The sequence below is a fragment of the Morus notabilis genome, unplaced genomic scaffold (assembly GCF_000414095.1).
Source record: "Morus notabilis unplaced genomic scaffold, ASM41409v2 Scaffold16, whole genome shotgun sequence".
Classification (NCBI taxonomy): domain Eukaryota; kingdom Viridiplantae; phylum Streptophyta; class Magnoliopsida; order Rosales; family Moraceae; genus Morus; species Morus notabilis.
The window spans coordinates 332,743-355,123 of record NW_010367452.1 but is presented as its reverse complement, the minus strand read 5'-3'; the positions used below and the strand labels follow the sequence as shown (position 1 = coordinate 355,123).

At 38.6% G+C, this 22,381-nt stretch overlaps 2 protein-coding genes across 2 annotated transcripts; one reads left to right on the top strand and one right to left on the bottom strand.

Moving 5' to 3' along the window:
• The first annotated feature begins 3,848 nt into the window (after positions 1–3,848).
• LOC21405089 (G patch domain-containing protein TGH) lies at positions 3,849–18,700 on the top strand. Its single transcript, XM_024174996.1, has 16 exons — positions 3,849–4,176; positions 4,681–4,771; positions 4,867–4,961; positions 11,457–11,560; positions 12,263–12,324; positions 12,417–12,491; positions 13,192–13,343; positions 14,186–14,261; positions 14,381–14,467; positions 14,604–14,681; positions 15,010–15,157; positions 15,436–15,925; positions 16,234–16,518; positions 16,623–16,751; positions 17,324–17,542; positions 17,745–18,700. The coding sequence occupies exons 1-16, from the start codon at positions 4,042–4,044 to the stop codon at positions 18,471–18,473; spliced, it is 2,955 nt and encodes a 984-aa protein (XP_024030764.1). The 5' UTR covers positions 3,849–4,041; the 3' UTR covers positions 18,474–18,700.
• A 587-nt stretch (positions 18,701–19,287) lies between these two features.
• On the bottom strand, positions 19,288–21,082 carry LOC21405088 (pentatricopeptide repeat-containing protein At2g13420, mitochondrial). The gene has a single exon (XM_010112468.2). It carries the CDS (start codon positions 20,972–20,974, stop codon positions 19,352–19,354), a length of 1,623 nt encoding a protein of 540 aa, XP_010110770.1. The 5' UTR covers positions 20,975–21,082; the 3' UTR covers positions 19,288–19,351.
• Positions 21,083–22,381: the final 1,299 nt, after the last annotated feature.

The window sequence follows — 22,381 nt, the reverse complement described above, 5'->3', positions numbered from 1 at the left end:
AGGGCAAGGGACGAGAGAGAGAGAGAGTCTTCCCTAGAGCGCGTTCACCTCCCACTATCCCACGCGCTTCTCTCACCGCGTCGCGAGAGAGATTCCCAGGTGGGGCCCACGTTGGCGGGTCAAACTGGTGCGGGTGTCGTGCACGGTGAGACGGGCTCGTGGGGATGTGTTTTGGAGCTTCGAGTTAAATTTTTGTTGGGTTTTTTTTTTTTTTTTTATTGCAACAGAGTTTTATTTTTTATTTATTTTTTATTTTTTTGGTTAATTGCTTATTTTTATTTTTATTTTTTTTTGCTAGAAGGTTAATTGCAATTCGATTTAAACTTTTGTTGCTCACCTTTACACTCCGTTTGATAGGATGGAAACAAAACACATAAAAGAAAAAAAAATGTGAAGGAAAAGAATGAAGTTGATTTTTCTTTATAGCGTTTTGTATAATGAGAGAAAAGAAAACATGTAATAGTCTAAATGATTATTTTATCAATTATTTAATATTAATTTAGATTTTAAAATAAGGATACAAAAGTAAATTTAGCCATCAATGAGTGAATTTGAGGAGTTGTTTGGTTGGGAGATTCGTACCCAATTCGAATCATGGTTCATGGTTCACTACAGTATTTTTTTTATATAAAAAATACACGTAAATCGAAAATTATTCTAATCTTATGATTCTAATCCATGAACCAAATGTATCATGAGTTTTCCTTCCAATGTTGGAGAGATAAAAAATAGTGGCCCCACTATAATTCTTTTCCATCATATTTTCCTTTCTCTCATCTCTTCCTTCTTACTAAACAACTAACTCTATCATTTTCCATCCAATAATCCTTCTACATACTTCCTTCCTTCCACTTTTTCATCATACCAAACACACTCTTAAGGATAGTAACGGGACGGATTTGTGGCGAGATGGTCTTTTCGTTAACTTGTTTTACGAATAAAAATATTCATGATATTTGTCTTATGAAGCCGCATAAATTGATAGTTTATGAGGCGAAATTTCCCGTCATAGGTTCACAGTATTCACGGTACTCTATTTATCTGATTATTTATTTTCATTATAAAATAAATAAATAATTAATTAATTAATCAATTAAACATATAAACATACAAAACATTAATTAAAAAATAAAAAGAAAGATAGTTAAATTTTCATACATATTATGTAATAAATTATACTTAAAATTATATATTATAGCATATTATACATAATATATCTAATTTAAAAATAGAATATAATTAAACGGGGATTAGAGTCGGGAACCAATAAAGACCCGTTTATTTTACCGATTCGAGTTTACAATTTGAGTTTGCTATAGTAAAAATCTCTGAGAAACAGTCACGTTAAACTTTTTTATTATGATAACAAGCTCTCACATAAAGTCACATCTCAGCTTGAGTTATAAACTCGAATCAGCGAACTAAACGGGCCATATCTGTCCCCTTCCCGCGAGGGGTTAAAATTTTAACTAATTTATAATCTTGATCCGTTTAAAGTGGATTTTTCCAGCCCCGTTTAATGTGGATCTCGGCAGCTAAATGAGTTTGCGGTTAAAATTGTCATCCCTACTCACCTTCTTCCCCCTTTTTTTTTTAATTTATGATATGTTTGTTTCACAACTCAAGTTAAATTTGAGTTGTATGTGTGACGTGAGAAAAAAAAATACTATAATAAAAAATTGAATTTAATTTTTTTGTGAGAGAAAATATTGTAACAATTCTTCTCTCGATGGTTTTCCTCATTCTTAAATGTGGAATTAATCATTCAGCGGGAAAAAAGTGATAAGGAATTCATGATTTCTATTAAAAAAAAAAGATAAAATTATTTAATGAGGTATGTCATTACATTTAGCGGTTAATGAGCGTGTGAGTTGTTTTCAATTAAAGGCGGATATGCAATTCATAGGTTGATCGCTTGAAGTTTAAGGGCTCTTGGAATTTCCTTTTGCAAATAGGCGACGCAACCAATCTATTATTCTCTTCCTCTTATTTTGGAATTTTTTTTAAGTTGAATACTCTAATGTTTATGGACTCATTTAATTGATAGTAGTAAGTTCTGTTTGATACAAATCTAACAGACAAAAACATTTCCCTACAATTGTGGCATATAAAGTTTTGTTATAATATATTTTTTTTACAAAAATTGTAATTTCTAATCAACCATTTAGCAAGATTGTGGCATATAAAGTTATCTTTCTAAGCCCAGAAACCCTTGAAGGAGCAGATTACAATGATCGTAACTTTGACAATTTAAGGCATCGTTCATTTTGTGGATTTGAGTTTTTAATTTGAGCTGAGATGTGACATTTTATGAAAGCTTTTTACTGTAGCAGAAAAGTTGATGTGACATTTTTTGAGAATTTTTTACTGTAGAAACTTAAAACTGAAAACTCGAATCGGTGAAATGAACGATGTCTCTAATTTCCTAAGGACCTAAGGGCAATCACCTTCACCGGATATGATCACATTGATTTTCAAGCTTAAATCACCTGCCAGGATAACAAAGTCACATGTTATCTTTGAATTATATATTTACTTATATCTATGGTAGGGTTAAAAAAAAAGATAAAATTATTTTGATATCTCTATTATAGCGAAACATATTGTTAACACTCTATGTTTTTAATGTTATTAAAACGGAAAAAATGTTATTGGGTGTGTTTAGAACTTGTTCCAAAATGATTGCGTTTTTAGTGTGAAAATGAAAGTGAAAACGTTTTCAATCTCAGTCAGAAATCATTTTTGAAAATGTATTTTGTAGTTTTATTAAGACATTATTTTTAGTATAAAAAAAACTCATTAATGTCCCTCTCTCTCTCTGCTCGAGAGAGGAGAAAACGAATATAAAAAATGAAAAACGACTAAAAGTCATTTTTTATTTTTTCTCTCATTTTACAATAAACTAAAAAATCATTTTCATTTCCTTTTTTGTTTTTATTACACTAAATGTCGTTTTAGAAACGTTTTTATTTTTTGTTTCTCGAAAAACATGAAAAACAAAAACGAGATCAATTCTAAACACAATTTTTATTTTTATTTTTGTTTTCAATTAAACAAACTCGATTTGTAGATCGTTTTCGTTTTTGTGCCTTAAAAGGTGCAGAAACGTTTTTATAAACAATTCCAAACGCACCCGGATGCGTTTGGAATTGGTTCCAAAATGATTCTGTTTTTTGTATATTATTAGAAATAAAAACGTTTTCAATCTCAGACAGAAATTATTTTTGAAAATGCGTTTGGTAGTTTTATTAAGAAATTATTTTTAATATAAGAAAAAACTAAAACTCCGTTTGGTTATACAATTTTAATTTTTAATTTAAGAGCATTTAGTTAGTTCATTTAAGCCTACACCTACTTGTAAAAAAAAAGACATCCACAGAAAACTGAAAATGAAAAACGACTTAAATTCGTTTTCAGTTTTTAAGTCATTTTACACTAAACCGAAAACCGTTTTTGTTTTTTTTTTTTCACATTTTTTCTTCCAAACGCGTTTTTCTTCTCAATCTCTATTTTGTTATCTCGAAAAACGTGAAAAATTGAAAACGGTTCATTTTCATTTTCATTTTCAAAATATTTACTAAATAAACGTAATTTATAGACTATTTTTATTTTCATGCCTCTAAAAATGTGCAAAAATATTTTTAAAAACAACAAAAAAATAGTTCTTAATGCACCCTAAATTGTTAAATTTGAAAGTTCATGGATATCGTACAAAAAAGCCATCTTAATATTTATCTTTTAACCCAATGAAAAAAAAAAGAAAAAACATTTTGCATTCAAGCTCCTACCCTTTTCTTGTATTCCTAATTCCTGTTTTTTCATAAAATTTTCCCTCTGTAATCTAGAATATCTCGTCAGCAAGAATTGCTTCGCTTGCTCTGCCATTGAATTTCCCCAAAACGAAACCCTTATTCCGACGCAAAATTTCCTGCTCTTCGTCTCTCCATTCGAATTCTTCAAGGTTTTGGCATTTCTGCTATGTCAGTACTGATCAAAGAGCAACGATTTTGACCTACTTTACAATTTGAAGGAACGATAAAAATGGATTCCGACGAAGAGGACTACGTTTTCTATGGCACTCCAATAGAACGAGAGGAAGGGATCACTAGCCGCAAAAAGAAAGCGGTCGCCGAGGCCTCCGGTCAGCTCCGAACCCTTCCTTCTTGGAAGCAAGAGGTACTTCAATTTTCCGGCGGATTTTCTATATGTTTCCTGAGAAAGCTTGAGAAACTGGAGTGAAATGACTGATTTTGAGTTTAATGAGTGTTTCGATTTTAATGAAGTGAGTTTAAGAGCTCGCTTCCAGTGCGCAAAATACTTCATTTCCTTGCCGAGAAATTAGAGGAAGCAGAAATTTCCTTTGGTGTTCTGTGTTTCTCATGTGATTAATTAAATAGTGTTTGATCTTGGTATAATGGTGAAGAAAATGGAGAAAAAATTGACGTAATGAGAGAAATTAAGCAGATGAACAGTAATGGGAACTTCTGGTTCTGAATTTGATGCGAATTTGAGTGATTTTGGTTGTTTTTCTTGAATTCAACAAGACTGGCAATTTCTAATTTTTCCTATTAATATTTTTATGAGAGAACGATGTTATGTGGTCAATCAATACTGTCTTGAACGATGTTATGTGGTCAATCAATACTGTCTTATTTCTTATTTACTATTGCTTTGGTTTAGGTCAGAGACGAAGAAGGAAGAAGAAGATTTCATGGAGCATTTACGGGAGGGTATTCTGCTGGGTATTTCAATTCAGTGGGCTCAAAAGAGGGTATAGTTTAAGCTTACTTTGGAGAAAAATTTTCTGTTCTTTTTCTGAGAAATTTATTACCTGAGTGTTCTGAATTGTGTTATGCGAACGTGTAGGGTGGACGCCGCAGTCATTTGTATCTTCCCGGAAGAGCAGGGCTGAAGTCAGACAGCAGAGCATTTTCAATTTTTTGGATGAAGATGAAAAGGCTGTATGTTTATATGTGCATTAACTTACAACTATTAGTCTTTGTTTTATTTTATTTTATTTTATTCTGCTTGAATTTTAGTAGTTTTAGTCAAAAGTGTTTTAATCAAGTACATTAACATGTACGTGGTTTTGAGCCATTGAAATCTTGATCTGAGTCTGTTGGAATCTTTTTGTTCAAATTATATAAACAAAAAGATATATTGGGCAAATTAAGATAAAAGTAAATTGGGTTAAAACCATAAAAATGGAAACTGATTATTCTTATTCTCATAGAACGTGGCCCATTCTCGTGCTTATGTCTCAAAAACTTATGGATATTGTAAAATTTGGGTTAACTTATTACTTATGATTATATTAATACATTTCTTTATTCTGGCTTTGCTTAAAAAAAGAGGATATATCAAAGCTTGGAATTTTGAGCCCTGAGGGCAGTGAATATTTGTGGGTGGAACCGTGGAAACACAAAAAGATAAGGTGTAAATTGTAATTTGAATCCATATTCATCCCAAAAGATTGGTTGAATTGAAAGGAGTGGAGAAACGAAAAAGAGCGGAAGACAATTTTTAAATTTATCTTGTTTGGGTGATTCATTGTGGAGAGGAATAGAGAGGAGGGAGTAGAAGCCTGAATGTCGCTCTGCATGCAGGGTTTATCTCTCCAAAGAAGATAAAATTGGGGAAATTGAAAGTTGTATTTTGAGTCTTGACAGTTTTGTTTAAATGTTAACTATAATAAAAACTAAAAATGTCACTTGTTAGTAGACTTCTCTTTTTCTCTTCACTGTGTATCCAGACAAGTAAGCAATAATTTAAAGTTCTCTTTGTACCTCCTCGTCGCTTTTATTGCCCCATCTCAGCATAAGTTTCTAGAAGCAGTGATAAGATGTCTTTTCTTATGATGAGAATGAAGGAAAATGCAATTCACATGACGCTTATGATAAGCCTCCTGTGCGGTTCACATATGCGCGAAGGAGGCGCAGGGGGGGTTTCAGTGAAGGGGCAGAGCAGGAAGCTGAGTCAGCAAGGCAGCCGCTGGATGAACGCCAGGAACGCCAGAGGCAGGAAGCTGAGTTAGCAAGGCAGTTGCTGGAGGAAGGCCAGGCCAGCAAGTTAGTTAAGGGACGGGAGGTTAGTTAGCTGGAGTCTATATAGAGAATTAAGGTAGGAGTATAAATAAGATAGAAGGGAGGCTAGTAGGGATTAATTCCAGTTTGTCATTCTTTAAGAAGTTGTTAGGAGAGCACGGGATCTCTCGAAAATCCCCATACCATTCTTTACTTTTCTTGCCGCCATTGTTAATTCTCGGATTAGTAATACAAATCCTCTTCAATTTGCCATCTTTCTGTGTTACTCGAATTGGAGCTTATCATTTGGTATCAGAGCAATGACGTCTAGGATGACGAGACGCGCCGATGAACGGGAGAAGGAGAAGACGGAGGTTCCTTGCGATGAATTCCAGAAAGAAATGGAAGGAATTCGTGAGGATTTGAAGAAAATACCTAGACTTGAGCAGGGAATGGAGATGTTGCTTGAAAGGTTGGATGATCTGGTGAGACTGAGGGAATCGGCCAATCAAGAGTCGCCATGGGCCGCGGAAGGCACAGCGGTGGAACCACCGGTGCCAAGAGAAGATCGGCAACGGGAAGGAGGAGGCCGTGCGGAATTTCGAACGCGACGGGTGGAAATGCCAATTTTTGATGGAGACAACCCCGATGGTTGGATCTTCCGTGCTGAGAGGTTTTTCTCCATGAATCGAATGACGGAAGGGGAGAAATTGGACGCGGCGGTGGTAAGTCTCGAAGGAGAAGCCTTGGCGTGGTTTCAATGGGAGGACGGTCGCAGGCCGATTCGGAATTGGACGGTGTTGAAGCTGATGGTTTTCGATTCCGCCCTACGCAGGAGGGGAGTCTGTGCGAGAAATTCTTGCCGCTCCGCCAGGAAACGACTGTGAAGGAGTACCGATGACAATTCGAGGTACTGGCGGCGCCATTGACGGAGCTCTCGGAGCAGGTCCTGGAGAGCACCTTCGTTAAGGGATTGAAGCCTGAGATCAGGGCGGAAATCAGATTGATGAGGCCTGAAGGATTGGGCCGAATCATAGAGGTAGCCCAGCGGGTGGAGGATCGAAATTTGATGGTACGCGGGCCAAGAACCTTAGGCCCACAAGGCCCACAAAATATGACTTGGAGCAAGGGGGGAAATGTTTATACGACTTTTACTGGGCAGAGGGGTGGCCCAAGCCATTCTGGAACGGGAGCAGGGAACACGGGCGATTCAGTAGGGAGGAACTTCGCCATGACGGAGAAGAAGACCGGAACTGGTGGAGGCGCGGCGACTTTTCGGCGGTTGATGGATGCGGAGCTGTAGGCGAAGAGAGAAAAGGGCCTATGCTACCGGTGTGACGAGAAGTATACCTATGGGCACCATTGCCCTAACCGGGAATTGCAGGTCCTGATCGTTAGGGAAGAAGAGGAAGAAGAACAGGAGAATGGAACTGAGGAGAGAGATGAGGAGAAAAATGAGAAGCCTGGGGAAGAAGAAATGGTGGAACTATCACTCAATTCGGTGGTGGGACTCACTGCTCTGAGAACAATGAAGCTCAGAGGACACGTCCGGGGGTGTGAGGTAATTGTCTTAATTGATAGTGGGGCTACCCACAACTTTATTTCTTATGAACTAGTTAAGAAATTGGGGTTAACCGTGGATAAAACTAGTGGGTATGGGGTAGTGATGGGTACTGGGGTTTCGGTGAAAGGGGAGGGAATTTGTAAAGGGGTGATGGTGACCTTGCAAGATGTGGAGGTGGTGGAAGATTTCCTACATTTAGAATTGGGTAGTTACTGGGAATCCAGTGGTTGGAAACTCTTGGGGTAGTTTCAGTTAATTGGAAAACGTTACTCATGAAGTTCAATGTGGGAGATAGACATGTAACGTTACGCGGAGATCCTGGTTTGAACAAATCACCGGTCACCCTTTAGCCTTGATGTGAGCTCTTAGGCATGAGGGTCAAGTAATTTGGGTGGAGTTGGGAAACTTAATGGTAGACTCGAGTGACAGGGAAGAGGAAATACAGTCTGGGGTGAAGTCGGTACTGGATAAGTATGCTTCGGTGTTTGAGTTTCCTGCAGGTTTGCCTCCGGCAAGGGCAAAGGATCACGCCATTATCCTCAAGGAGGGAATTTCACCAATCAATGTACGGCCGTACCGCTATCCGCACATCCAGAAAACCGAGATTGAGCGGCTGATGGGGGAAATAATGGCGGTTGGCATTATACATACTAGTAGTGTGAGTCCTTATTCCAGCCCTGTGCTATTAGTCAAGAAGAAGGACGGTAGTTGGCGGTTTTGTGTGGACTACTGCGCCTTGAATAAGGAAACGGTACCCGACCGTTTTCCGATTCCCGTAATAGAGGAACTTCTTGACGAGCTCCATGGGGCGATAATTTTTTCCAAATTAGACCTCAAGTGCGTCCGGAAGATGTTCCGAAGACAGCATTCTGCACTCATGAAGGCCATTACGAGTTTCTCGTAATGCCTTTCGGCTTGACAAATGCTCCGGCAACCTTTCAATCACTCATGAATGAGGTCTTACGAGTTTTCCTTCGCAAGTTTGTGTTGGTATTCTTCGATGATATACTCATTTACAACCGAACGGAGAAGGAACACGAGTGTCATCTCGCACAAGTGATGGAGGAGTTACGGCGGCACCAATTATATGCCAATGCGACGAAATGTAGCTTTGGTCAACGCTCCATAGAATATTTGGGACACATTGTGTCCGACCAAGGAGTTTCAGCGGATCCGACTAAAATTTTAGCCATGCTACAATGGCCACCACCTGCCAATTTGCGAGATTTAAGGGGCTTCTTAGGACTGACCGGTTACTACCGGAAATTTGTGGCGGGGTATAGCCAGATTGCGGGGCCTCTAACTACTTTGCTTCGGAAGGACGGATTTCGATGGGATGCCGAGGCAGCGCAGGCCTTTGACCGACTCAAGCTAGCCATGACACAGGTGCCAGTGTTGGCTTTGCCGGATTTTACCAAACCGTTTGTGCTCGAGTCGGATGCTTCGGGGTTTGGAGTAGGGGCTGTATTGATGCAAGAACAAAGGCCAATAGCGTTTTTCAGCCAGGTTTTGTCCGCTCAAGCTCGTAGTAAATCCGTATACGAGCGAGAGCTAATGGCCATCGTATTGGCCGTCCAGAAATGGCGGCCCTACCTACTTGGGTGCCATTTTGTTATCCAGACCGACCAGCGCAGCCTTAAATATTTGCTAGAGCAACGGATGGTGAGCGTGGAGCACCAGTAATGGTTGCTTAAACTGCTGGGATATGACTTCGAGATCCAATACCGACCGGGGGTAGAAAACCGGGCAGCAGATGCTCTATCTCGATGTCAGGCCGACCCTTCTTTAAGTGTGTTGGCGGCTACTTCTGTGATTAGCTCAGAGGCTATACACCAGCAGGTTTTACAGGATATTTGGTTGGCTAAGGTATGGTCGGATTTACAGCAGGATGCTACAGCTCATCCGGGGTACTCAATTCGGCAGGGGCGTTTGTTCTTTCAGGGCCGAATAGTGGTAGCTTCGAAGGCCCCGGTGGTACAACAGCTCTTGCGTTCTTATCACGGCGGTGTAATAGGAGGGCACTCCGGGGAACTGAAAACTTATCGCCGGATAGCCGCCGATTGGTATTGGGTAGGTATGAAGAAGGATGTGGTCTCCTATGTGGCAGCGTGCGAGGTGTGTCAACGTTGCAAGGCTTCTACGTTGGCTCCTAGTGGGCTCCTACAACCATTACCGGTGCCGGCTCTGGTATGGGAGGATATATCCATGGATTTCATTGAGGGACTGCCTCGTTCAGAAGGGTTTGACACTATTTTGGTCGTCATTGACCGGCTCAGTAAATATGCCCAATTTATTGCCTTGAGACATCCCTTCTCGTCTGAGAAAGTGGCTACGGTTCATTCAGGAAGTGGGCCGTCTTCATGGCGCGCCTCGCACAATTGTGTCTGATCGGGATCGAATTTTCCTAAGCCATTTTTGGATAGAGCTTCACCGGCAAATGGGCACCACCCTCTCCCGCAGTACCGCGTATCACCCACAGTCCGATGGGCAGACCGAGGTAGTGAACAGGTGCGTGGAGACGTACTTACGGTGTTTCACTTCCGACAAGCCGGGGCAATGGCACAAGTGGTTGGCGTGGACGGAGTATTGGTATAACACTTCCTTCCACACTTCCACGCGAATGACCCCTTTTCAAGTGGTTTATGGGAGAGCTCCCCCTCCACTGTTGCGCTATGGGGTGGGTACGTCACCCGTGGAGTCGGTAGAAAGACAATTGATGGACCGGGATGCGATGTTGGATCTCCTTAAGTTCCACCTTCTGCGCGCCCAACAGAAAATGAAAGCTGTGGCGGACAGTAGACGCCGCGACTTCCAGTTTGCCGCGGGAGATCTAGTGTACCTCAAGCTGCGGCCGTATCGCCAAGTTTCATTAGCTCGTCGACGCAATGAGAAGTTAAGTCCTCGTTTTTATGGTCCCTATGAGGTTGTTGGGCGAGTTGGTTCCGTGGCTTATCGCCTTGCGTTGCCAGCGGACGCTGCCATCCATCCGGTGTTCCATGTTTCCCAACTTCGTCGGGCAGTAGGCCAGGACCAGGAAGTGTCCTAGTTACCTCCTCAGTTGACTGGTGATTTGGAGTTGCAGGTGGCTCCAGCCGCTTTGATGGGGGTGCGCCAGCGGCTCCTTGGTGGACGAATGGGATTGGAGGTGCTGATTCGCTGGGAAAATCTGCCAGAGCATGAGGCTTCATGGGAATCTTATGATGTTGTGAATGCCCAGTTCCCTGATTTTCACCTTGAGGACAAGGTGCGTTTTTGGGGCGGGGGTAATGATAAGCCTCCTGTGCGGTTCACATATGCGCGAAGGAGGCGCAGGGGGGGTTTCAGTGAAGGGGCAGAGCAGGAAGTTGAGTCAGCAAGGCAGCCGCTGGATGAACGCCAGAGGCAGGAAGCTGAGTCAGCAAGGCAGTTGCTGGAGGAAGGCCATGCCAGCAAGTTAGTTAAGGGACGGGAGGTTAGTTACCTGGAGTCTGTATAGAGAATTAAGGTAGGAGTATAAATAAGATAGAAGGGAGGCTAGTAGGGATTAATTCCAGTTTGTCATTCTTTAAGAAGTTGTTAGGAGAGCACGGGATCTCTCGAAAATCCCCATACCATTCTTTACTTTTCTTGCCGCCATTGTTAATTCTCGGATTAGTAAATACAAATCCTCTTCAATTTGCCATCTTTCTGTGTTACTCGAATTGGAGCTTATCAGCTTAGCTTCACGATTTCCCATTTATTGCTAAAGCACAGTACCATTTTGAACATATATTTTGGCCAGATCAAGGGAGATGTGTCCACTGAAATTGTGAAATGTCTTAGTAGTTTTTACGTTAAGACTCTAAAATTCTAAATCGAGTCTGATAATTTTTTCATGCATGATATCGCAGGAACTGGATGGTCAATCCTTGGGTACATCGTCGCAGTTTGATACATTTGGATTCACAGCTGCTCAACTTGCTCTCAAACAAGCTGAGAAGGAACAAAAGCAAAGGTAAGTGTTTATTATAGGGGAGTATTTAATTGCTTATTATTTATAGCAGTGGTTTGATCACTTCTACTGAGTCCTTTCATTGGTTGAGAAAGTTGACTTGTAGAGCATCAAGATTAAGATGGTTGCTTTTTTAATTGAAGTTTGTATTTATATGTTGTAAACTACAAGTTTAAAAATTTATCCATTTTGATGAAAATAACCTTTTTCACTGTGCTTGGCTCCATGCTGCATAAGTGCCTGATATCTCACCATTATTTAATTTGAAATTTTTGTAATTATAAAAACATGTATAAAATTCCTGATTTCGTGTTGTGTGAGGGGAATGTTTGATTTCCATTTGTGGAATGGATTGATAATAAGAGGGGAACATATGATGTGTACATTCGTTTCTTCTTTCTATACGCTTTTGCGGCAGAAAAACCTACTTGGTACTCTATTAATTCTGATAATATATTATCTTAGTCTACTTCTTTTGCCTTTCACCTTTTGATGAACAAGATAACAATTTTTTGTCTTTATTTGCTTGTCCTTGTTTATCTACTTTCAGGTCGTCTATTTTCGGCTAGCTGTAGCCTTTTGCTTTCTGTTTAAACATGTTCCTACTTGGTTTAAATTTTTTCTTGATACAATACCATTCTTTATATAGAGCATCATGAGTAATTTTCTGGCTCAATTAATATTTTGTTTCTTTCTGTTTTTCAGACCATCAGCCATTCCTGGACCAATACCAGATGAAATTATTCTTCCAGCCACAGTGTCCATAGGTTTATTTTGTTTGAAGTTTAGATTATTGGTTATGCAAATTATTGTCCCAGTACAAATTGTGAATATTTCAGCTGTTTGCTTCATTGATTAGGTGTAAAGTTGCTGTTGAAGATGGGGTGGAGACGTGGTCGTTCAATTAAGGATTCTCATGCTGATTCACTCTACAGTATGTTTTTCGTTCCAAGTTTTCTTACAAAGATACAATTTTACAGCATCATTTAGGGTTGGTACACTTACAGATTTTGATCTAAACGGTCCTCTAAAGGGGCAAATACTTCTTATAACTGTCGTGTCAACATTAGTAATTATTGTCAGGATTGTTGTTTTCCTCAATTCTTAGTTTTGGATGCTTGCCTGCTTGTTTATTGTTTGCACTTAAGAAGGCTGCCTTCTCTTTTTGTATGGTATTGTGCATGTGAAAAAAATGTCAGAATGCCAGGGTTGTAAGCTATATTAACATGCCTACAGCAACTATGACGTTTTTGGCGATTGCTTTGGCTGGGACTCCTGTTTCTTTGGACCACGAGTACTTGTAGGGAGGATAGTTGGAGTTGCATTAGTTTGGTTAAAACTCCTGCTCCTGTACATTTTATATCTGTAGCAACAATAAACAAACTTTAGGTTATACTTTGGTATGACGTTTATCGCTTATCCAGTGGACGGAATATATTTAAAAACTGAGAGATAGTTTGTAATTGTGTGCTTGCACGGGCCATCTCTGGTCATGGGCATGTAAAAAACTAAAGATGTGTATGACAGTGAAATTAAGCAAGGTTAAACCAGTTTAATGTTTATAACTTTTTTGCAATTTAGTTGAAATTGAACCACATTGGTCTCACCAACCTGTCTTTGTAATCCACTTACAGATGCCCGAAGAGAAGCACGGAAAGCTTTTTTAGCATTTTCTTCTGATGATGCATCAGCTCAGGCTGCTCCTTCTGAATCTATTCAGGGTGACCTTGAAAACTACATTGAGCAGCCGGCTAATGATGATGTTCGCTCTTCTCAAGGCACTCATGTGAGAACGTTCTCTGCTTTTTTGCATATTACATAGAAAGTGTTCTATTTGGTGATTCAACATTTGAATTCTCTTATAAAATTTATCATGACATGGTTGGAATTTGGGTTCTAATAACATGCAGTGTCATAGATGGGCTTTTTATGTAACGTGCATGTATAAAGATATTTTGACTAGTGTGCCTAACTTGAGTAATCGGGTATTTAGATTCTGCGAGAGAACTCATATGTTGTGAAATTAAAGCCCTTTGGACGTTAAGGGAGAATTCTAAGACCATTTTCTCCGCTGCTTAGCTGAATGGGAATGTGTTGGAGTAAATTATTATTTCAAGTGTATCGTCTCTGCCACTTTAGTACAACAGACTTTTAGTAGCTTTGGAAAGAGAAAAGTAATACCATTTACTTGTATTATAAATGGGGTTTTAGACTTTGGACTTGGAGTTGGGTGGTAGGAGGTATTTCTGTTTGCTCTGTATTGCAGGTATTTTTTTCTTTGATGGGAGGGGGCTGAAACCACTCCTTAATTCCCATGTCAATTGCAGAATCTCATTATTTGGTCACTATATTTCTGGTTTCCGTGGTTTTTTTGTGTCCTAGAACGTTTGCCAATATGTAATTTGGCTTTTGCAAATTGCAACTAACTTTGATTCAAATCTTGCCAGAGTGATGGACGTTTCAAGTTTCCTCAGTTTCATATTTCCTTGATCATTGCTTGAACTGCTATTGTTTATTTTTTGATGTCATATCCATCCGCTCTTGTTAATCTATAAAAACATTTTGAAGATTCATTATCTGATAGTAGTAGAATTTGTGCCTAATCTTATCCTTAATTCCTTATTGCAGGTTTATACACTCACCCCAAAGCAGGACTTGCATGGTTTAGGTTTTGACCCTTATAAGAATGCTCCTGAATTTAGGGGTATGTGTTCCACAAGGTTTGCATTACTATAAAAAAGGCCACAGCTGAGTTTTTGTCCTGTTGATGTATTTTTATCTTTATTTATGAATTGATTCCTTCATCATTATTGTTATTTCCAGAAAGGAAAAGATCACGCATATCTGGGAACAGGGACCCTGAGTACAGGAAAGCTCCTTCAATGAAAAACAATCTCTTTGGTTTCAAGTGTAAGATCGATTGACATACATTTGTTTGCCATATCATTTAGAGCGTCACATTCTGTATAGGCACTCAGAGATCCATATTCCTTTGAAAGCTTCTGTTTGGTTTTTATGGTTTAACATGAGATTAACTATTTATCAGCCGGAAAGGTTGCACCTGGTTTTGGCATTGGGGCACTCGAAGAACTTGATGCTGAAGATGAGGATGTTTTTGCCTCCGGTTGGTATCAGCACTATAATCAATGCATTCTCGATAAAATCTAAATTTTCTAAAGTCCTATGGTTTCTTTGTTAAATGAGTTGGTAAAGGTTTGAAGCAGTGGGAGGCACTCCTGTTCATGGCATCGGGACAATACTTTTCACTTAACAGTCTGAAATAGTAATGAATATTGAACAGGACTAGTCTGTTTATAGTCCACTCCATTCCTAAAGTCCTATGTGCCATTTTATATTTGTTCTTTAAGATACCTGGTTTGCTATTTATCCATTTAACTTTTTGTATTATGTTGTAAAAGGAACAGTTTGTTAATAACAGACTTGATCTTCAGATTACGACTTCGAAGAGACTTATGTTCAAGAAATAGATGAACCTTCAACGAAATTGACAGTGGACAGCAAAAGAAAGTTGATTACAAATGAGCAAGGTGTTCTGCCTGGATTTAGAATTGCATCAAAGGCTGACTACCAGCCAGAAAGGTAATTAGATGGGTGTGATTTCATGTTGTATGCGTGTTGGTACTTTTTTTTCCCGGCATTTATAACCCAGTACAAATATCTCATATCTGTGAACTTATCTTCTTTTCTTCTTGGTAAGCAGCTCTTTTTTCAATCAAATTGTTATGCTTACGGATCCAAGGATGAGCTTTCTTAATAAAGAGTTCTGTAGAAATGAATGCATATATTTCTTTTCAATTCTGTCTTGTTTTTTCTGCTGTAAAACTTTTAATTATTTTACTTTGGAAACTGTTCCGCAGATTTGATCCTCCCCTTGTTCCTAAGGATTTTGAACCCCACCATAAATTTCCTGGCCCTCTTGAGACTGATTTTAGGGTCGCTGATGCCGGCCCTCCAGAAGTTTCTCCTCCTGTGGATAGTAATTTGAGACTCTTAATTGATGGGGTTGCAACTTTAGTAGCTAGGTGTGGTAAATTATTTGAGGACCTGTCCAGAGAGAAAAATCAGTCAAATCCATTGTTTAGTTTCCTTCGTGGAGGAAATGGCCATGATTATTATACAAGAAAGCTGTGGGAGGCCCGATTAAAGCGAGCTGATCAAAACAAGTATCAATTGGATGAGAAAGTATCTCCAAGCATGCAGAAGCTAACTGCAGAGAGCCGTGGACATATCTTAGGAGAGAGGCCTTTAGAACGAAGCTTCAAAGATGCAAGTTCATCTGTTGCTTCCTCAGATTCGGTTCATTTACAATACAATCTTTCTGACACATTTACAAAACCTAAATCACTTGTGAGTAGATATATATATATATATATATATATATATATATATTTTTGTTTTTTTTTTTTAAATCATATATATATATATATATATATATATATATATATATATATATATATTCTTGTTTTCCTTTTTTGTAATTTTTATGTTTGCAATATTCTTGGCTTTTATAAGATCCTCTCAGATCATTGCTTATTTATTTATTTATTTAGTAATATCAGATGATTGCTTTGTAATGCTTACATAGGTTATATATTTATCTTTTAAGAAGTATTCGTGGGTACTTTCGAATCTTACTTCTTGTTTTGGGATTTTAGAGTGGATTGCCTGAAGTTGAGAAACCCTTTAACGATGATCCTGCAAAGCAAGAAAGATTTGAGTTATTTCTCAAGGAAAAGTACCAGGGAGGGCTTCGAACTACACAGTTTAGTGGAGCTAGTCATATGTCTGAGGCAGCGCGTGCTTGTGAGAGGTTGGACTTTGAGGCTGCAGCTGAGACAATAGAGAAGGGAAAGGAGGGTAAAGAAAGCAAGATGCCTGCACAGCACATTACAGACTACTTGGCTACTGGGGCAATGCAGTTTACTTCCGGTGGGTTACAGGTATGTTTTGCCAATATCTTTCTTTCCCTTGTTTAGGTTGCAATATCTAGATTTTACATTTGCAGCCTTGAAATTAATTATTTGCTTAAAATTATTGGAAGCAGAAAGCTGAAGACCCTCATGCTGAAGATTCAATCACAAAGAAACTGTACCCAAAGCGGGAAGAATATCAATGGCGGCCTTCGCCTATTTTATGCAAGCGTTTTGATCTTATTGATCCTTACATGGGGAAGGTACTTCAATTGCTTTCTTTAGTCTGTCCTGTATCCTAATCTCTATTGTGCAGAAACCTCTTGTTATCTCTCTCATTTGAGCGGTATTTTTTTTCCCGATATTTGAGTAGTGATTGGAAAATTTTAAAAGGAAAAAAAAGTAATTATCTTCATTTTTGTGAATCTTCAGTTTTTTGGTCCTGGTGACAAATTTCCCATTTTAGTGTGTAGAAGCAGTAGTATGGTTAATTAACAAAAAGATGATTTCGGGCTGGTCCTTTCCTTCCTCTCCAGCCCTAAAATGTTATGAGCTGGTTTCATGGATTGATCTTCAAATTATTTGAATTTAATTTCTCACCTATTCCCTCCATCAGGAAAAGGAAAAAAAAAAAAAAAACAAAAACAATCTTTTGTACTTTCTTGTATCTCATCATTAGTATTTTATTTAAAGTTTTCCGTTCTCTTTTTTAGTTGATAGATATTGAATAATAACCGTGTACAAAATGAATAATTTATTGGATTTGTATAAATTATTTTTATTATGAAATTTTGATTTCTTCAAAATCATACCTTAGAATTGTTTCCCTTTGCAGCCACCACCAGCTCCACGCACACGTAGCAAGATAGATACTCTCATTTTCACACCGGATTCTATCAAAACCAAAAACATTGAAGAAACAGTAACAGAAAATAGAGATTCATTTGCAACACCTCAATCTGATACCCAAGGGAAAAGCAAAGATGTAGCTGATAAAGAATTAGAAGTTGAGGTAGAAGTTGAAAATGTGGAGAGGCCAGTTGACCTATACAAGGTAATACTTGTAGTAGTTTTAAGTACATATTACTTGCGGCTTCTATTTTCTGATTTTCTTTTATGCGAGGCTTTTTATTTTCTGGATTATGACAACTTTCAAGGGGTTGTAAAAATATTTATATAAATAAAACCACTGATTTTTATTGCATTTGCTGTATGTATAAGGCGTTCTTTTCAAAACAGTCTTCACTTCTATGCAGGCTATCTTCTCTGATGACTCGGACGTTGAAGAGGACACTACCTCTAATCTCAACAAAGCGGAGCATCCAGAAAAGAAGGCCGAAGCAGCTAATACAGCACTAAGTCGTCTGATGGCAGGCGACTTTTTGGAGTCCTTGGGTAAGGAACTAGGTCTGGAGGTTCCCCCCGAACCACCTTACTTAAAGAACAAATCCGTGGCTTCTACTTCAGAGAAAGAAGTTAACGAGAATTCAAGATATGATAAGATCCAATCCATTGAAGATAACCATGGGATTCCGTACAACCAGGACATGTCTCAAGATGGCAGACACAAGAAAAATGAGCTAATTCATGGTACCGCAAGCAAACATGGTAGTATACATTCTGAGATTGGTTCATCTGAGAATAAAAATGATCTAGTGAATTTAGAAAAGAATCCTCAGGAGGATAGGAAAGATAAAATGCGGCACCGAAGGTTGAGCAGCAGTTTATCGTCAGAAGATGAAAGGAGTAGAAGGCATTCCAGACGACGTCGGCATAGAAGCAGTGATTCAGATAGTGATTCATCCAGCGGGGGTCGTCATCATTCTAGATCAAAAAGCAAGAGGAAAAAAAATTCTCGAGAGAAGAGTACCAGCAGCGGCACAAGGCATTCTAAACATCATGATCGTAGAAGCAGGGACTCTCCAAGTAGATCTCGTCATGGCAGTGCGAAGGAACACACCAAAGCTAAGAGGGAGAAACATTAAAGGAGGAGTTGAACAAGAATTTCAGTTCCATAAAAGCAGGTTTAAAGAAAATGTAGTTCAGTCTTTGGAAAGATTTTTTCTTCTTTCTCAGGTTTTCCTTTAAAATCAAATTTAGTTGCTTGAAGGTGCAATAAATTTTCCATACTTTGACAAAACCAAAGTTTTTAAGATTAGAGGTTACAATATGTACCTCCTCTGAAAGATAGCGGTTTGCATGCCCGATAAAGCTTAATATTACCACATTTTAGTCCCATGTTACGTGTGACGTGATGTATATATTGATTATGGAGAATACTAGCATATGGGGGAACAATTTTCTTCCCTCAATTTTGAACATCCATTTCCAATGCCCATTAAACAACGTAGTGCATACATGTTAATGTCACAGTCCACGGCATCTTATGCTTCTCTCCTCTTTTCCTTTTCTTATTTCCTATATCCATAACTCAAATGGTGGATAGTCTTGACTCGGGATGAATTATGGGTCGTGCTAAACACGACACGATAACACAATTGTGTCTAGCGCGGCACAGCCATTTGGCATTTCTACTATTACTGTCTTTCTATAAGTTGTTTCTCTCGAGCTTAAACACAAATAATAGAAAAAACAAGGGAATAAAAAAAGAAAGGAGAAAATTACATAATTTACTCTTATGTGTAAATCTGGGCTTTTACTTCTTTTTCTTGATAAATACTTTTTTATTAGTATAATTATTTGATTAAAAAAGTTATGAATCAAGAATACACGGGTAAAAATCTTGACTCATACACTTCTAAAAAGTATTTATTAAGATTATCCAATGAAAAACCGTCACACAGGTTGCTTTGCACTTCAAAAAAATGTGTACACTTTTAACTCTTTCTTAATTCCTTACTATCTATCTCTTGTAAGGGTTAAGTTCGTAACTTTGGAACTCTAAACCAAAAGTAATAGACTCCTGATCCAGTCTCTTCTTCAACCTCCTCCAAGTCCTCAACTTATCAGACTGTATTAGCCCTCTATAGAGGGTCTCGAAAGTGACCGTCTGAGGAAGAAATCCCTTCTCTATCATCTCCACAAAGAATTGACAAGCCTCTCTCCACTTCTCTTTCTCGCACAACCCGTGAACCATCATCGTATACGAATCCAAATCCAACCCGCTTCCACTCTCCTTCATGTCATCCCAAATTTCTCTCGCAATCTCCAAACGATTCTGCTTCAAGAACATCCCAAGCAATATGTGGTACGTGTGCATGCCAAGCATGCACGAACCTTCATCCTTCATCTTCCTATACAACTTCAAAGCACCGTCCACATCTTTTCTTCCTCTATACTCCTTAAAGAAACAGTTATAAGTCTCCACACAAGGACTAATCCCGTCTCTAACCATCTGATCAAGCAATTCCTCCGCATCCTCAAGCCGCCCACATGAACACAAACACTTGACGACCGACGTGTACGTCGCCACTGTCGGCGACACCCCCTTCTCCCTCATCTCCCTCAGCTTCTCAACCGACATGTCGGGCTTATGAGCCCGGCTATAAACATGAAGCACGATCGAAAAAGTCGTTGCGTCGGGCTCAATCCCTCTCTCACGCATTTCATCAAACACCTTCTCCGCATTCCTTATTGTCTTCTCGAACCTCTCCTCCGGGTGCAAACTCGCCTTCCTGCAAACCCCATTCAACAAAACATTGTACGTAACGACATTGGGCTCGATTCCTCTCTCCACCATCTCGTTCAAAAATTTCTTCGCCGTCTCAACCCGCCCGATCTTGCACCACCCGCACATCAAAGCAGTGTATATCTTCACATCCACAACAAACCCATTTCTCCTCTTGTTGAAAACCTCAACGGCCTGTCTCACATATCCGTACTTACATAACGTGTCGAGCAAGAAAAGGAAATCCTCCGACGTCGGTCTTGTCCCGACAAAGGCCTCGACATCGTCGAACGCCCGGACGGCCTGACGGGTCAAACCGGCGGCGATCAGGCGGCGAATGAGGATGAGGAACGTGTCGGAATCGGGTTTCACTCCGGTCGACCGGTCCATTTCCACAATCAGCTGCCAAACGACGTCGAATTGGCGGACCTTGGCGAGGACGTCGATGAGGATATTATACGACGTGGTAGTGAGGGGAGGGAGAGGGAGAGACTTGGAATACTGGAAAAAGGCGAGGGCAATCTTGGAAGAGTGTTTGAGGCGGAGGAGGGTTTGGTGGAGGAGGTGAGAGGAGAGAGAAAGGCCGTGGAGCTGGAGAGAGGATTCCATGGCGTGGAAAGGGTTGTGGTGGCGGACGAGGATTTCGGAGATCGAATCGGCGTCGTTTGAAGGCTCTAGAGATGGGAGGTGGTGGTTGTGGTTGGGAGAGACGGAAGAAACGACGTCGTTTTGTGAGTCGGAAGGAGAGAAAGAGCAGAGGAGGCGGCGAGAGGTGACGGCCGCGACGGCGGCGCTTTGGGGGTTGAGATGAGAGAAAGCGGATCCGAGATGTTTGCTTGTAAAAAGAAGTTTGGCCATGTTTTTTCCGGGTGAAACTTGTCTCGTGGTATTGGTAGTATGAACTGAAGTGGAGTTTCAGAGTTTCGTTTTTAACTCCCTCGTTTTTGTTTCTGCTTTTTCACGAACGACCACTGAAACTTACGGAGCGTTCAGGGCGGATTTGTGTCGGATCATTATTTATAATTTATTATAATATTTTTTTCCGTAATTGAGAATGATTCTGAATTAATGAATCAAATATTTCCTCATTTGTGGCTCGTTTAATTCATACGTTTAAACTGTGATTTTGAAACTAATTTTAAAATAATTTTATTTTTTATATGAAAATGGAAATGAAAACGTCAATCTCAGATATAAATCATTTTTAAAAATATGTTTAATAGTTTTATCAAGAAATTATTTTCAGTATAAAAAACTCATTAATGTCTTTCTCTCTCTCTCTCTCTGCTTGAGAGAGGAGAAATCGAAAATAAAAAAATGAAAAAAGTCATTTTTCATTTCTCTCTCATTTTACACTAAACTAAAAAATCGTTTTCATTTCCGTTTTTGTCTTTTCGTTTTATAATCATTTTCATTTTTTTTCCTTAAAAAACGTGAAAAAAACAAAAACAATTCCAAACACGGCAATTGTTTTTTATTTTCGTTTATGTTTTCAAAACTTTTATTAAACAAACGCGATTTATAGACCGTTTTCATGCCTCAAAAGATGTGCATAAACGTTTTGAAAAATAACTAAAAAATAATTCTAAACGCACCTATGGTTTTGATTCTATTACAGTATTTTAAAAAAAATTAAAATTTAAATATCAAAATCAAGAATCACTAATTTAAACGCATAAATTAAGCGAGTTTTCCTTAGTTCAAATCATGATTCTTACTTCTGCTGCAACATTTTTCTCTCACGAAAAGTTTAAATTCTAAAAGTCAGAATCAAAACTATTAGTTCAAACCTGTGAACCAAACATACATTAGAAAAAGACAATTTAATTTAGTACTATGTGTCATATAAAAATTGTATGTATTTTTAATGATTTTAAATTAGTACTTTAATGTTTAAAAAAATCAGTTTTTGATACTTGAGGTCTTTTTAGAACATAAATGTTGAATTTGTCATTTTAATAATTTTTGATTTGGTTGCTTTTTATTAAACGTTTTTTTTTTAAAAAAAAATTACCCAAATATACTTAAACAAATAAGAAATTATTAAAAAGGATAAATTCGACCTTTTATGTCCCAAAATATAACTTCAAGTATCAATAACCGATATTTTAAAAGGTAGATATGCTAATTTAAAATTATAAAAAAATATTGTACTAAAAGACGGTTTTTTTTATTTTTATAACACATAGTAGTAAATTGAAATTATCTTAAAATAAAATATACAAAGAAACAAGATAGAAAAATAGAAGAAAAAAGAAGAAGAAG

What these genes read in the sequence shown, in the direction of transcription:
- LOC21405089 (XM_024174996.1), top strand. Translation starts at nt 4,042, where the DNA reads ATGGATTCCGACGAAGAGGACTACGTTTTCTATGGCACTCCAATAGAA. An exon ending in TGGATGAAGATGAAAAGGCT is followed by an intron (nt 4,962 to 11,456) that starts GTATGTTTATAT and finishes ATGATATCGCAG; the next exon opens with GAACTGGATGGTCAATCCTT. An exon ending in GCTGACTACCAGCCAGAAAG is followed by an intron (nt 15,158 to 15,435) that starts GTAATTAGATGG and finishes ACTGTTCCGCAG; the next exon opens with ATTTGATCCTCCCCTTGTTC.
- LOC21405088 (XM_010112468.2), bottom strand. Translation starts at nt 20,974, where the DNA reads ATGGCCAAACTTCTTTTTACAAGCAAACATCTCGGATCCGCTTTCTCT.